The 14,363-nt window shown below is 55.8% G+C and overlaps 1 protein-coding gene and 1 long non-coding RNA gene across 6 annotated transcripts in view; both read right to left on the minus strand.

The window, feature by feature from the left end:
• The window catches only part of LOC144226053 (uncharacterized), a 5,896-nt gene extending 3,262 nt beyond the window's left edge, over window positions 1–2,634 (minus strand). The window contains exons 1-2 of the long non-coding RNA XR_013333514.1: window positions 2,323–2,634; window positions 1,569–1,739 (exon numbers count right to left, since the gene is read on the minus strand). This is a non-coding gene — a long non-coding RNA (uncharacterized LOC144226053). The remainder of the gene's footprint in view (window positions 1–1,568; window positions 1,740–2,322) is intronic.
• Window positions 2,635–10,748: 8,114 nt separating this feature from the next.
• Window positions 10,749–14,363, minus strand: part of ERMARD (ER membrane associated RNA degradation) — a 25,646-nt gene continuing 22,031 nt past the window's right edge. For 4 of the 5 annotated variants that reach the window (XM_077757404.1, XM_077757405.1, XM_077757403.1 and 1 more), the window contains 4 exons: window positions 13,864–13,986; window positions 13,320–13,538; window positions 12,355–12,468; window positions 10,749–10,937 (listed from right to left, as the gene is read on the minus strand). In XM_077757404.1, coding sequence (XP_077613530.1) covers window positions 10,754–10,937; window positions 12,355–12,468; window positions 13,320–13,538; window positions 13,864–13,986 — 640 coding nt within the window. In that variant the 3' untranslated portion in view covers window positions 10,749–10,753. The remainder of the gene's footprint in view (window positions 10,938–12,354; window positions 12,469–13,319; window positions 13,539–13,863; window positions 13,987–14,363) is intronic. The other variant, XM_077757406.1, reaches the window with a different exon arrangement.

The raw sequence follows: 14,363 nt of genomic DNA on the forward strand, positions 1-14,363 counted from the left end.
TGCCCATTTTCCAAAGATCTCAATTCTGGCTACTAACAGGGGTGGGCAGTCCAGGGACAGTGAGTTTCCACTTCAGTTCTGTATTTATTCCCAGCTTCCAGGTGCTCCCCCTCACCTCAGCCCCTCCCCCCTCACCTCTCAGCCCCTCCCTTCTCACCTCTCAGCCCCTCCCTCCTCACCTCTCAGCCCCTCCCTTCTCACCTCTCAGGCCCTCCATCCTCACCCCTCCTGGTCGCCCTGGGGATCTGTTTCTGGATGACATGCCTCAGGACGACCATCTGCAAAGTGTCCCACCGTGGCATCTAGAGGCCATATGCAGGGCGATGCACCACGTGGGGGGGGCAGGAGGTGGCCCAGCATGGCATTCCTGCCGGGAGAGGACGCCTGGAAAGGGCCAGCTACCTTCCCCAGCTTCTCCTTTCCAGCACATTCTCTGAGCCTTAGTTCCTCGCCCTGAAATGGAGCTAACAAACCATCTGGCTCCAGACTCTACACAGACGTGAGCCCTTAATGACGGCCACGCAGTCTGGAAAGGAGTGGGCTCGCCCACCAGGGCGGTATTCAGTATTTATGATGAGAAGTCTGTGCCTGCTGGCTTCACAAACTGAGTTTACGACTGAGTTTTGAACCTAACATTAAATACTCTTGTTGTGGGGCACCTGGGTGGCTTAGTCGGTTAAGCGTCCGACTTTCGCTTAGGTCATGATCTCGCGCTTCGTGGGNTGACTGAGTTTTGAACCTAACATTAAATACTCTTGTTGTAAAGTAAGTAGATGACGTTCTGGAGGACCTTCCTGTCTGCACACAGGGCCTTGTGTGGATAAACTTGAGATGTGATCTTACAGCCTCCGTAAGCAGTCCCGAGGTCATTGGTGTTGCCCCTTCCCACGGCCCCGGGGGACATGGCAGGAGAAGGCCAGCCCGGTGTTCTAGAAGGCAGCATGCAGGCCATGGCCACGCAGAGGGCCGGAGCCCTGGCAGCCGTGTGGGCAGCTTGCGGTAACAGCCAGGTGGGAACTGGTGTCTGCACGCACAATAACCACCTGTCCGAACACAGTCCCCAGTGAATCCACCCCTGCACGCCCTCCTCCACGGGAGATCCAGCCCGTCCTTAAACAGACAGCTCCCCCTGCCCCACCACAGATGGCTCGGACCACCACTGCTCTGCCCTCCGACTCAGGAAGGGCTGTGCTCCCCTCCTCGCCCCTCGTCAGTAAGTGAACCCGTGGTGAGCCCTGCATTGACCAGGTGTGGGTACTGCAGGCCCTGTCCCTCATCCCGGCCTGGTGGCTGGCATGACACCTTCCCCCCTCCTTGTGTGAGCAGTGAAGGGGGGGACATGTCCCCTCGTGTGTGAGCAGTGCTGGGGACAGAGGGACTCATCCCTCCCTGTGTGAGGAGTGACGAGGAGGGACACATCCCCTTGTGTGTGAGCAGTGAAGGGGAGACACGTCCCCTCATGTGTGAGAAGCACTGGGGACAGAGGGACACATCGCCCCCGCCGTGTGTGAGCAGTGACTGGGGGCGGGGGGGACACGTGTCACTTGACCCCGGTCACGGACGCTCACCTCTGGGGTGGCCATAGCCAGCCACAGCGAGGAGGTCGCACTGCTGTTCCTTTGCTAAATGGCGCCACCATGCGTGTCCTGGAGGAAATGCAGACACCGTCACTATGGCGTCTGCGTGCTGCTCTGGGAAACCCGAAGTTTGTTCCTGGGAGTAGCTTTCCAACCAACTCTCTAAAAAGCAAAACAAGGGTCACCAAAACATGACCAACTGCATTTGCGCAGACAACCCCCCTCTGGATGGGGTCTTGGGCCCCAGGGGGCCTGCCCTGAGCCTGGAAGTGGGGGAGCACCCTGTGAGCAGTGGGAGGAGGGGGGCCACCTGCTCTGAGCTGGGGGGAAGGTGGGGAGCCAGGGAGGGGATGCCCCTGCCCTAAGCCGGGGACTGCCTGCCCTGAGTGGTGGGGGCACCCGGTGAGCAACTGTGGGGAGGATGCCCCTGCCGTGAGATGGGGGGACGGGGAGTGGGAGGGATGGAGATGCCCCTGTCCTGAGCCAGGGGGGCATCCCNGTGAGGGCATCCCTATGAGCAGTGGGGGGGAGGACGCCCCTGTGGTCAGCAGATGGGGGGGACACCCCTGCTGTGAGCAGGTGAGGGGGACGCCCCTGTCATCAGCCCTGGGGGCACCTGTGGCGAGTGAGCAGACAGGCCTCTGTCCACAGCCCATGAGCTGCTTCAAGTCACACTCAAAGAGTACTCCTCGGACTGACCCCAAGTCACTTTTCACCTCTAACCTGAGGCAAGGGATGCGTTTACCTGACCCGGCCGCTGGGGAGGGCAAGCCATGCTGAGAGCCAAGTCCCCCGTGGTGGAGCAGAAGTCCATCTCTATGGGGACGGGGACTCCAGCCAGCCAGCTGGCCCGTGTGACGGCATCCCTCAGCAAGTCAAAGCGAGAGGGCATCTGCCCTTTGCTGGTAAACTCTACATGACTTCGGCTGGGACGGGCCCCCACAGAGATGGGTGACATCACCCCGTGGCTGAGCCTGCAGGAAGGCGGTGGTGCATCGGTACCAGGGAGTGTGCCCCCGAGTGTCAGCAGGGCCTCCCTGAGGCACGGAGACGGCACCAGCCACCCCACCCAGCACCTGCCCCGAAAGTCCCCACGCTACTCCATCTGGGAGGCACGCACTGGGTCTCAGGGATCCCAGGACCATGTGGGGGACACCCTCACGGAGGCTGGCTTCTTGCTACACGTTCTCAAGGGGAGACACTCTTCCCACCGCTGAGCCCAGGCCACGTGAGCTGAGTGTCCGGGGCTGGCTGCGTCACTCTTGAGGCCCAGAACAAAGTGAAAATCCAGGTGGAAAACTGGGAAGCCTTTTCCTTTCCTCCATGGTCTCTGTTAGGGGCTGGGTCGAGTCCCCGAAACCTGTGTGTCTGAACTCCCAGACCTCAGAATGTGCCTGTATGTGGCGGTGGGGCTTTTAACAAGGTGATTGGGTTAAGACAAGGTCTTCAGGTTGAAGACACGATGGACACCTACCGCCAGGGGCTCCAGGTAAGCAGAGAGCCCCCCCACAGTATGTGTGGGCCCATCCGTCAGGTGAAGGCCTGCACACCCACAACGCAGATTCCACACGGGGAAAGGCCTTCTCTCCGTGGCTGGAACACGAGGTCTTGCCCCGGTGTCCAGCCTGCCCTGCAGACTTCAGACGAGCCAGGGTCCAAGCCCCGTGAGCTGATCTCCAATTCCTTACGAGAGGCCAGACCCACCCAGGGTTCCGTGGCCCTGTTTCTCTGGAGAGCCCTGGCTGGTACTCCCGCTGCCAAGGCCTGGGGCTCAGCCACGGCCGCAAGCTGTCACCACGGAACGTGCCCTGCTTGCGGGTTCCGGGGATGAAGACCCGGAGGTCATGGCGAGGGTGGGGACGGTGTGCTGCCTCCTGCAGCCCGTGAAGGAAGCAGGCTATGCGAGCTTCCTTGTTTGTGTCTCTAAGAACACTGGTGGGGTTCTTTCGTTTTCTTCTTGTATTTGAAGCAAATACTGGTTCCGACTAAAAGCATCCAGCCTGTCACACGAAACGTGTCTGCCTCGATTCAGCGATACAGGCTGTGTGTTTCCAGGAGCCCTTCCACTTCGTTGAGGTCGTCGCGGTCGTCGAGGTCGTGGCGGCTGTGGCGGTCGTGGCGTGAGTGTGCACAGCAGTCCCCTAACCACCCCTGCAGCTGTAGCGCTTCCTCCTCCCTCAGGACTCATTTGGGTCCTCCCTCCTTTCTTGGTAAGGTTGCTAAAGTTTTGTCAATTTTGTTTATATTTAAAAAAAAAAAAAACCCAACTTCTAATTTCACTGTTTCTATGTCATCTCAGTCTCTCATTTATCTGTTTTTTTCTGTATCGTTTCCTGCATTCGGCTAAGTTTAGATTTAGCCTGTTCTTTGGTTCCTTGGATGTAAAGTGAGGGTGTTTACAGATGTTGTTTCTTAATGCAGGCGTTTATCACTATCAGCTTCCCTTCGGAACTGCTTTTGCGCCTTTTGCAAGTTTGGGTACGATGTGTTTCCACTGGTTTGTCTCAAGATTTTGAGACAACTTTCAGATTCCCTTTTTGACATCTTCTTTATTGTTCAGGAGAGTCTCAACGTCCACAGATTTTTTTGAGTTCTCCAGGTCTCCTGTTATGCATTTCTAGTTCCTCACCATTCTGATTGGAAAAGGTACTTGGTGTGATTTCACTCTTCTTAAATGCGTTGAGACTTGCTCTGTGGCCCATACAAGCTGGAGAGTGCTACATGGACACTCAGCAAGAATATGCATTCTGCTGTGGTTGGAAGACATGTTTCCTGTTAGGTCGATTGGTCTGTTACCAAGTCAGCGGTTTCCTCATAGGTTTTGTCTGGACAATGCACCCGTTGTTGAAATGGGTACTGAAGTCCACTGACACTTCCTTTTTCTTTCCTTCCTACTGCTGTCTTCCTTTTGTTCTCTCAACATTTGCTTTAGGTATTTAGATGTTCCCGTGTTGGGCACATATGTATTGACAATTATTAAACCCTCTTGATGAATCGGCCCCGTTATCACGATATGATGACCTTTTTTGTCTCTTGTGACAGATTTTATCTGAAAGTCTATCTTGTCTGATAGGAGTACACCCAGCCCTGCTCTGCTTTGGTTCTGTGTGCAGGAAAACCTTTCTCCGCTCCCTCACTTTCAGCCTGTGTATGTCCTTACAGCTAACATGAGTCTCTTGTAGGCAGCATGTTGTTGGGTCTCGGTGTCTGCTTTTTTTAAAATCCGTTCAGTCTTTCTGTATCTTTTGATTAGAAAATTTAATCCACTTACATTTAAAGTAACTAATGGTAGGTAAGACTCAGTACTGCCATTTTGTTCACTGTTTTCTGATGATTCTGTAGTACTTCCATTCCTTTCCTCCTTTCTCACGGTCTTCCTTTGTGACCTGTTGATGTGTGTGTGTGTGTGTGTGTGTGTGTGTGTGTGTGTGGCCTAACTTGATCTTTTCTCTGCAACTTTTGTGGGTCTACTAGAGAGGATTTCTTTGTGGTAACCATGAGACTTACAGAAAGTGGCCGATAGTTATAACAGTCTTTTAAGCTGATAACAACTTCAATCATTCAATCATACACAGTTCTTCACTTTTCTCCCCATTTTATGCTATTGATGTCACATTTTGCATCTTGTAAATCCTGTGTCCATTAACAAATTATTGTAGCTATAGTTATTTTTATTATTCTGTCTTTTAACTTTTATACCAGAGCTAAGTGATTCATACTCCACTGTTACCTATTACAGGAATCTGAATTTACTACAAATTTACTGTTACCAGCGAGTTTTTTAAGTTGTGGCTTTAACAGTTTCCAAATGAAGAACTCCCTTCAGTATTTCTTGTAAAGTAGAGCTAGTGATGATGAACCCTTCAGCTTTTGTCTGTCTGGGCAGATCTTTATTTCTTCTTCATTTCCAAGCAGAGCCTTCTTGGTTCACGGTTTTTACTTGCAGCACTTTGGGACAAGGATCTCCTTCAGAATCTGCAGTTGGGTCTGCACACGGCAGCCTGTTACCAGGTGTGCAGACCAGTGTGTTTCCCACGAGGCCCTGGGCAGGCAGGACCAGCCCCAGATGGCAGCTGAGGGGGGTTAGAGCCAAGTCGCAGGGCTAATCCAGGTCCATGGCCAGGACAGAGGTCTGAGGGATCACTGCTAGGGGCACAGACAGATGTGCTTCCTGCTGAGTCCCTGGGCAGGTGGGACCGCTCCCAGACCATAGCTGAAAGGGGCTTCAGGCTCCACAGTCCGACAGAAGTCAGTGGGCCTGCCTCCAGGGGCACAGAGGAGCAGTGACATACCTGCCTTGTACCCACTTTGAGCCTCACCGAACCCCCACACATCACGGGTCCACTGGCATACTTTGTTGCTGGGGCATCAGGAACACTGTATGTGGACGAGGCAGCAAGGAATGTAGACAGGTACCTCCTCTGTTCACACAGAGCCCACGGCCCCACCAGACTTCACTTACAAAATTCAAGTTCAAAATAAAACTAAGAAGTGTCAGAAGATGACACCACAGAGCAGCAAGCCCAGTCAGTCCTCTTGAGCACACGGGACTACGCAGTCTCTCTGCGGAGAGGCCAGCTCTGTGTGTCCTTTGTCACACTGCCTTATCAGAGGTCACCTGTGAAGGAACTAAGGACATAGCTTCTCAGGGTTCCCATCTCCCCACCAGGGGTGGTCTGAGACCTCAGGTCCTCTCCCCTAGACAGCCTTCCACACACAAGCCTCTCTCAGATCAGCAACATCTCTTAGACCTCTGGATTCTCATCTAAGGAGCACGAGGGGAACACGGAGTCAGGGTCCCTGGGACAGACACAACGGGGGTCTAAGGAGCACGAGGGAAACACAGAGTCAGGGTCCCCGGGACAGACACAGCCAATAAGGAACCTGATGATGGGTGCTGGCGGATCTGTTTGGGGGAGGGCGGGGACTGATACTCCAGTGGAAGTAAGTGGCTTCCTTCTGAGCGCAGCACTCGACCTGGGTGACCGTGGGGCCTCCGCAGGTGGTCCCACAGCCAGCCTCGTGCTGGGACACTCGGTGGGAGTGTGGCTTGGGGGCGGTGGGCAGACGCGGGGCAGGCCCCCAGCACACGCGACCCCTCCAGGCCACCTTGACCCGGTGACGGTGTCTTTCTTTCACACCCTATCTCCAGTCCGCATGAATCTGCTGAAATCCTGTTTCCCCAAAACACCCCAAGTCGCCCCAAAGGGAACATCAGCATCCAGCTCGGCACTCACTCGACGTCACTTGCCCCTGCGGACACCACTTCTGCCCCTCCATCACCCGGACTCAGCCGGAGAGGAATGTGCTTGTTTACAGCCTCAGGTGCCGCCAGCCTGTATGGAGGACCTAGAGCGTCAGGTCCTGGAAGGACCGAAGACTAAGAGAGGGCGTGGGCGTGGGCGTGACTGCTGTCGTGGGCTGCCGGGTCCCAGCACTAAGCGGGTGACCAGGCCTGCAGAGACCTGTGGTGGCAGCTGGCTCACCATGGTGCTCCTTGGCAGGAATATGTGGGCAGTCCCTGACGTCCCCCTCGGTCTGGTGGACAGAGAGGTCACTACAGTCATGCAACAGAGGGACCCCCTCCCCTCCAAATTCAATTCCCAGGACAGAGCCAGTTCACAGGCCCAGAACCCCTTTCCCCGGGGACGGCAGGGTCCCCCGGCCCCCAAGGTCCAGGGCCGTGGGCAGGGCAAACCCAGAGCCTGGCCTCTGTCCTCCCAGGTGGTGAAACCAGAAGCAAGACAGCTCCGATGGGAAGGGCTGGCCTGCACCGCGGCCGCCTCGGAGGCCGCGGGCCCCTGGCGAGCAGCCAAGGGTTGTCGCATGTTCAGTCAGGTCACAAGCTCCGCTGCAGACGCTGCCCCAGATGTAGCTGCTTCAGATCAAAGCCACTTGTGGCCTCTGCCGCTGTGGCCCCTCCTGTCTGCCTGCTACCAAACCTGTCACGGTCTGTGTTCACCTGCGGGGCAGAGCAGCACACCCCCAGGGGCCTGTGTGCAGGCTGGTCACTTCTCCGGTTCTTCAGTACATGCCGGAGCCCGGGGCCGTCCCGTGGGCGACGTGTGTGGATGGGACATGGACGACACCCCAGACGTCTGGGTGAAATATGTGAGAGCCGAAGGGGGTTGGGGGCACAAACCGACGAGAACACAGGGACTGCGGCCTTGCAGGTCCCAGGGACCCAGGACCAGGGAGTGTTCCAGTTTTGCCCGCTGCCCCTGGGAAAGAGGCAAGTTACAGGGAGCCTCTTCTGGGCTCCGGAAGCAACACTTGGCTTTGCTGTTCTGACGTTAAACGAACCCATCAAACTGCCAGCTTTGCAGGAGGTCGGGAATAGGAAACTCTCTACGGCAGGTGGACGTGAAAGCTGCTGTCTCCTCCGACCGCGGTGCCGACGGGGTCCCGCGGTGGGCCGGGCCGCAGTGATTATTCTGCAGGCAACCGTTCTTCCGGAGCCTGGGACAGACCCAGACTGCACTTTGCCACAGAGCTGGTCAGAGCACTATTTGACCCTTTGTGTCATTAGGCCGGACAGCTGCTGGGGTGCTTCACCACAAGACTGCAGTGAGACGTGCGCACACACACGCACACACACACACACACAGGCTCAAACGTGTCCCTGGGCAGACTGCACACGCACCTACGCAGCTGCATTGGGTTGCATCGGGTCCCCACAGTCTCCAGTTTCCGACGCCTGATGTAAGAAGGTCCTGCTTGACTGCTAAGCAGCAACACTGATATCACCTAAAGATGAAAGCTAGAGCACCACGGCCTCCAGGGTGACCCTAAAGGAGGATGGCCAGGTGTCCCAGGGTGAAGGCGGCCTTAGGGAACAATTACCTGCAGAGTAATTACCCGGGACGCTAGATGCCTGTGCCGGGGACGCAGTTGTTCACGTTACCTGGACAGAGTGGCGGCCAGGGGGATGAAGCTACAGGAAAGCAGCGGCAACGAGAAAGCTTGGCCAGACAGTCAGCAAAGGAGTAAGACTGGAAATCGGTGGCAAGTGGCATCTAAGCTGTGCGCGAGGACTGAGGAAGAGAGAAGCGGTCAGGTATCCTGGAAAGAGCCGTGTGCAGGTCGTATCCCACGTGGGTGCCCACCGCTGCCGTCCAGCGTCACGACGGCCTGTCTGTGGACACCAGCGACTGTTCTTTGTCAACGGGCTCAGAAAGCCTTCCTTGCTGCACTGGTTCTAACAGCACCGCCTCCAAGCCGTCCAGCAAGGAGCCCGTGGGCCACACTGGCCCCAGCAGCCAGCTGGAGAACGTGGCGGAGGGAGGACGGGTCTGTGCTGGCTGGCGGCAATGCCTTGTGGGGCCCCGGTCCCCCCAGATGAGCCTCACGCCCCGAGCGGTCACTCAGCACACAGCGTGGTCTCGCTGGCAGAACCCGGGTGGAGGAAGCACGGAGGGCGGCAATGGCTCCTCTAATCGCCAGGAGCCACTAGCTCATCTCGTAACTTGGGACTGTTGGCTTGAAGGTTCCTATGAGAAGCTTCCGCAGACAGACACGAGTACCCCACCGGCCGGCGGCTGAGAGGCCACTGGCTGCCCTGGACGCTTCACGCGATGAACAAAAACACAAACGAGGATTGGCCGTGACGGTGGGGGTGACTGCTCCCCAGTCGCTTGGGGACAGGCCTGCTGCCAGACGGGGGCAGGGAAGAGTGTGTCTGGAATTTAGGGGGTCATCTGGGGAACCTCTGATCAGGGATCAGAGCCAGGGAAAACTAGCTGGCAAAACCAGAAAGACGTGAGAAACCTTTTGGGAAAGCAGCCTGAGTCACCCTACCAGGTGTGTGGCTGAGGGCAGAGGACCATGGAGGGTGCTGGAGAAAAGGGGGTCTTTAATACCAACTTCTGCAGGTCACCAGGTGCACAGGAGCCCCACCTGTTTCTTCACGGGTTTGGTAAACATATCAGTTCTCTTATTTCCCCTTTTCCTCTCCAGCTCCAGCACCAGCAGGGGTAGGAGTGGTCACTCCTGTAAATCATCACTCAGAGTCTGGCCAAGGGAGGCTGTGACCACACTCCAAAGAGCACATCCCAGGAGCAGAAACGGACGTGAGGTCTGCGCTTGCACACGTCCAGAATGCACCACAGGGGCAGAAGCTCAGTGCTCTGTCTTCACCCAGGAGTTCAGTTTAACAAGGGTGTGACGGGAGTACTGAGTTAGTGAAGGGATGGATGGAATGTGCCAGAACGTCTCGCCCCACAGCACCACCCCCTCCCTTCAGGGTCTCCCTGGCACTGCTCTCAGACAGCAAAGAAGCCAGAAATGCACGTTCCGGGTGTCCTTCCTTGGAGGGCTGTGGGTTAGAACCTGCCGGCCGGGTCTGGAAGGCGGGGAGGAGGCCACAGTTCATTGTGCACGACCTAGTGCACACGCAGACCTGGGACAGCCCCGTGGGGGTCCTGACAGCCGCCGGCTTTGCAGCTGCCACCTGAGACAGAGAGTGGGGCTTCCCGGATGGTCAGACGGCTGCAGCGGCACAGGGCACACTGGGAAGCGCAGACCCTGGCTCTCTGAGCTGCACTGGGGCAGCTGCACCCTGCCCCTCACCCCTCCGGCTCTCCCTACGCCTGCAGGACTCTCCTTACCCGGGCACGTGCCCGGGCTCCTGCTCTCCCAGCCACGCGCTGCCCGGCAGGCCTGCCGCCCGGCGCCCACATCTGCCCGGCACCCGTGTCTGCCTGGCGCCCCTCCCAGGAGCGGCTCCTGCCCATGGGACCTGGATCGTCTGACCTCACTCCGTGCTCCAGGGATGAGGCCGGAGCAGCCCAAGCTCGCCTTCTGTGCCCCGGTGGCTGCCGGGGACTGGACAACTACACGGCCCGGCCAGGGAGTGCAGGGGGCAGGGTCCTGGCCCCAGAGACAGTTTCCGAGAGTTCTCTGGTGACAGGTGGGTGAAAGGCTCACCCGCCCCGGGCACTGTGTCATGCCGGGGGCACCGCAGGGCTGCGGCCACTTGGCTGCAGGAGGGGCCCAGCCTGGGGCTCACACCGACTCAGAGCAGCAGCGAGCCGCAGAGAAACGGAGCTTGACCCCTGACCAGAGAGAGCCTGGGCTCTGCCCTACCTTTGGATTTTTCAATTTCCATGCAGGTAAAGACAGCCTGTGCGGACTGGGTTTCTGGATGCAGCCAAAAGCATCATGACCTCTAAGTGCGTTCACAAAGCTCCTTTACTCGTGGGCTTCCTGGCTAAATGTATTAACATTTGTTTCTTCCCACTAAAGGTCCAAATCTTCGACAGAGCTGCCCGCGTGAGAGCGATGGTCTCTCTCCACTTGTTCCTCTCTGGGCTGGTGAAAACCCCCAGGTTCTCCACGTACCGCAAGAGCGACTTTAGGAACCTGTTTTAACAAAAAGAAATGTATTTATTCTATCGTGAAACGGCCCGAAGATTTAACTGTGCTCTCTTCCTTTTGGAGTTCATACTGTCCTGAATTTCTGTCTGCAAATTCGAGAGCGAGCAGCACGTGCAGAACGGAAACAGAACACAGGTCGGAGGGAGATGCTGGGAGCCCCGACTGCAGAGGCGGCTGGACTCCGACAAGTCCACACCTGCTGCCTTTTCTCACTTACTGTCAGTCAAGTGAGACGGGTTAGGAGACGGATCTAGGTTCCAGAAGGGGTGTTAGAGACCACGGGGATTAGGTGCCACGTGACGCACACACAGGCACAGAACGGGGACAGGCGAGCCCCGGGCCCCGCGTGCGGGCTGCTCGTGGTCCCGGCTCCCCTGCGCCCGGCACCCGCGATGCCTCCTGAGGTCCTGCAGCTGCCGCCTCGCGGGCCACCTTCCGCTCTGGCAGCACCGCTCACAGCAGTTGACCAAACCGACCATGTCCTTCCTCTCCGACTGGAGGGAACCAGTCACGCTTGTATTGTCCAAGTTCTCTCCAGTCGGCCAAGTAGTCTACGATGTTCTCCGAAGTCTAACTCCAACTATTTTCAAAGTTAAAATAGTGATACAATAAAAATCCACATCCGGAGAGTGATGCTCAGCTGGGGAGGATGTGTATCTGGCAACGTCTACACCACTGGACGCCGTCCCAGGACTCTGCTCCCGCCCGGCGTGCCCACACAGCCATGGCAGAGGCCCCCCCAGCCCGGAGCATCGGCAGTGCTGAGCGGGGGGCCTCACCTGAAGCCACCAGTCATTAATGTTCTGCAACGTTGCTGCCCTTGTTTCCACATAGGTTCCACGCTTCTTTAAGAAAACGTCGGTCAAGTGTTCATGTACATTTATTTATTTATTTTGAGAGAGAGAGAGAGACAACACAAGCCGAGGAGGGGCAGAGAGAGAGAAGAGAACTGAGGATCCGAAGCAGGCACAGACAGCACACTGTCAGCCCAGAGCCCGACAGGGGACTCGAACTCACGGACTGTGAGATCTTGGCCTGAGCTAAGGTCGGACGCTCAACTGACTGAGCCACTCAGGCGCCCCTCATATTCACTCAAACGTGAGGTATGCGCTACCTGCAGAGTGTCAGCAATATCACCCTGAGTCTGTCACCACACAGAGGAATTCTGAAAGCACTCACAAGCGCGTCATAAGTTTTCTGAAATGAGCTTACACGGTGTTAGTTTAAAAGGTTCACAAACTTGCACCAAAAATCCACAGAGAAAAACAGCAAAGAGCCAACCAAGACTCTGGGGTTTTAAAAACAGTATATGAAAAAAAATACTAATAAAAACCCATAGAAGTGAAAATTACTTAAAATTACCAAAACATAATTCCACTTCTTGCAGATAAGTCATACTTACTTTAGATACTGTTGATATTCGTACGTAGTTTTTCCACAAACCAGGTGAATGTTGACCAATTCCAGTGCAATCAGCAGTAAAATCAGGTAAAGCACAGGAGACAGAAGCTTAATACTAAAAACAGATGCTGAACAGTTAAAATTTGACAAACGTAAGTACTTTCCACTTTCATTAGTGAAAACACTTTTTCAATACTGTTTTCAAGTGGACTGAAATTCATCTTTCTCAAGTGGAGGAAGTGGAAATGCCACTGTGGACGGTTCCCTGTGGCCCCCCACCCCCACCCCTGCCCCCTCACAGGAGCGACGGCTAAGGTGGGTCTCCCAGCAGACGGTGGCCCGGAGTGGGCATGCTGGCGGGCTCCACAGCCTGTGATGTCACTGGCTGGGGGTCTCTGTGCCGCCGGCCAGCATCCTTCTTACATTTGATGTTTGGCAAAGGACACTCACAGGAAGAAATACACATGTGGCTTTAACATAAACACATGTTCAATGTCTCCAGGACTCAAAGATCCCAGAATCAAAGTAAGATACTATCTCACCCATGAAACCAGAAGAGTTTTTCAAACACACCATCTGGGGAAGGATGTAACGTAAGAGTCATTTTATAGACTGCTGGTAGGAGTGTAACTGCATGTTACCTTTCAGAAACAGCCAAGGAACACCTGCTAAAAGCTTTACAGATACAAATACCACTCAACCCAAAACTCTAGGAATTTGTCCAAAATCGTAATTTCTTAGGGATGTAGCACATCCTGAAATACACACAGGTGAAGAAACCAAAAGGCAGGCGCACCCAGGTTAACCTGCTGTTAATATTTAAATATGCTAAATATTCCTTTGGGTTGCTAATATCCATATTCTCATAAAGTAACATGTGCCAGAACCTTCTCTGAAAGTAAGCTTCAGAACCACATCCCATGAGAACTCCTGCCCAACAGGGACCCAGGACGGCGAGCCACACACCTACTCAGCATGTGCAGATACGTCTGTCTCTGCCGGGAGCGCAGCCTCCGTTCCACCCACTGCTGCTGTCTCCGCGCCGCGGAGGCGGCGACCTGGCTGGACACACGGGCGCAGTGCGTGCTGATGTTTCGGAGCAGAGTGAGCACTTCCAGAACGGTTCTGGGACAGAAGAGAGTTGGGACGGGGGTGCCACAGAGTTCACGGATCACCTGGGGCCACCTGGGGATTAGAGCGCGAGTTCTCAGGGCACGTGTTCACCGCCCAGGCTCCCTGGAAGGTCGGCTTCCATTGAGTGTGGCCAGTTGTGCGCTGTGCTCAGGCCAACGTGACATACGGCAGGGCAGGCAACACGCATGCTGGACCATGGGGGACAGAGCGCACAGGGCGATCTCAGGCACAACGTGCTCGCACAAGCCCATCGAGGCGCACCTCCTCGCTCCCCTGGCGCCACAGTGGGGTCTACTGCTGCCACAGGCCCGCCAAGTCGGAGACACGGACAACGGCGGAATCCGTGACCGCAATTTAACAACTCTCAGACACTCACTTCTCCACGGGAAGGCTGTCCACGTCACTGGCGACACGGAGATTCTCAGGCAGGTGGTGACACAGCTCAGACACGATTTCTGTAACTAAAGAGTTGCAGGCATCTGTCTCAGAATGACCTAACCTGAAAGACAAAACATTTAAAGACACAGGCAATTAAAGGCCCAATCAGTGCCCGTGCACAATCATTATTTTAATGGTTTACTGAGCGAAGCGCTTCACCTGCAACTTAGTTTTCCCAAACGTGAAACACAAAAGCCTCCGTCAGAGGCAGTGCTACAAGTAAAGAGCACGACTCTCACAAAAGCAACAGATCATCCGAGCGTCTCCCAGGAGGTGGGCCTGCTGCACCCTGACTCCAGATCACCTCCCCACCCATTCCTCTCCTGAGCTTCGGACCCTGCTTATCGCCCACTAAGTACTGAGAATGGACACCACCCTCCTCCCGCACGGCCCGGCTGGGCCCCCAGTGTGGAGACTGCTGCTCTGTCTGCCCCGCCA

Source organism: Crocuta crocuta, unplaced genomic scaffold, assembly GCF_008692635.1.
Source record: "Crocuta crocuta isolate KB4526 unplaced genomic scaffold, BGI_CrCroc_1.0 scaffold506, whole genome shotgun sequence".
Taxonomy (NCBI): Eukaryota; Metazoa; Chordata; class Mammalia; order Carnivora; family Hyaenidae; genus Crocuta; species Crocuta crocuta.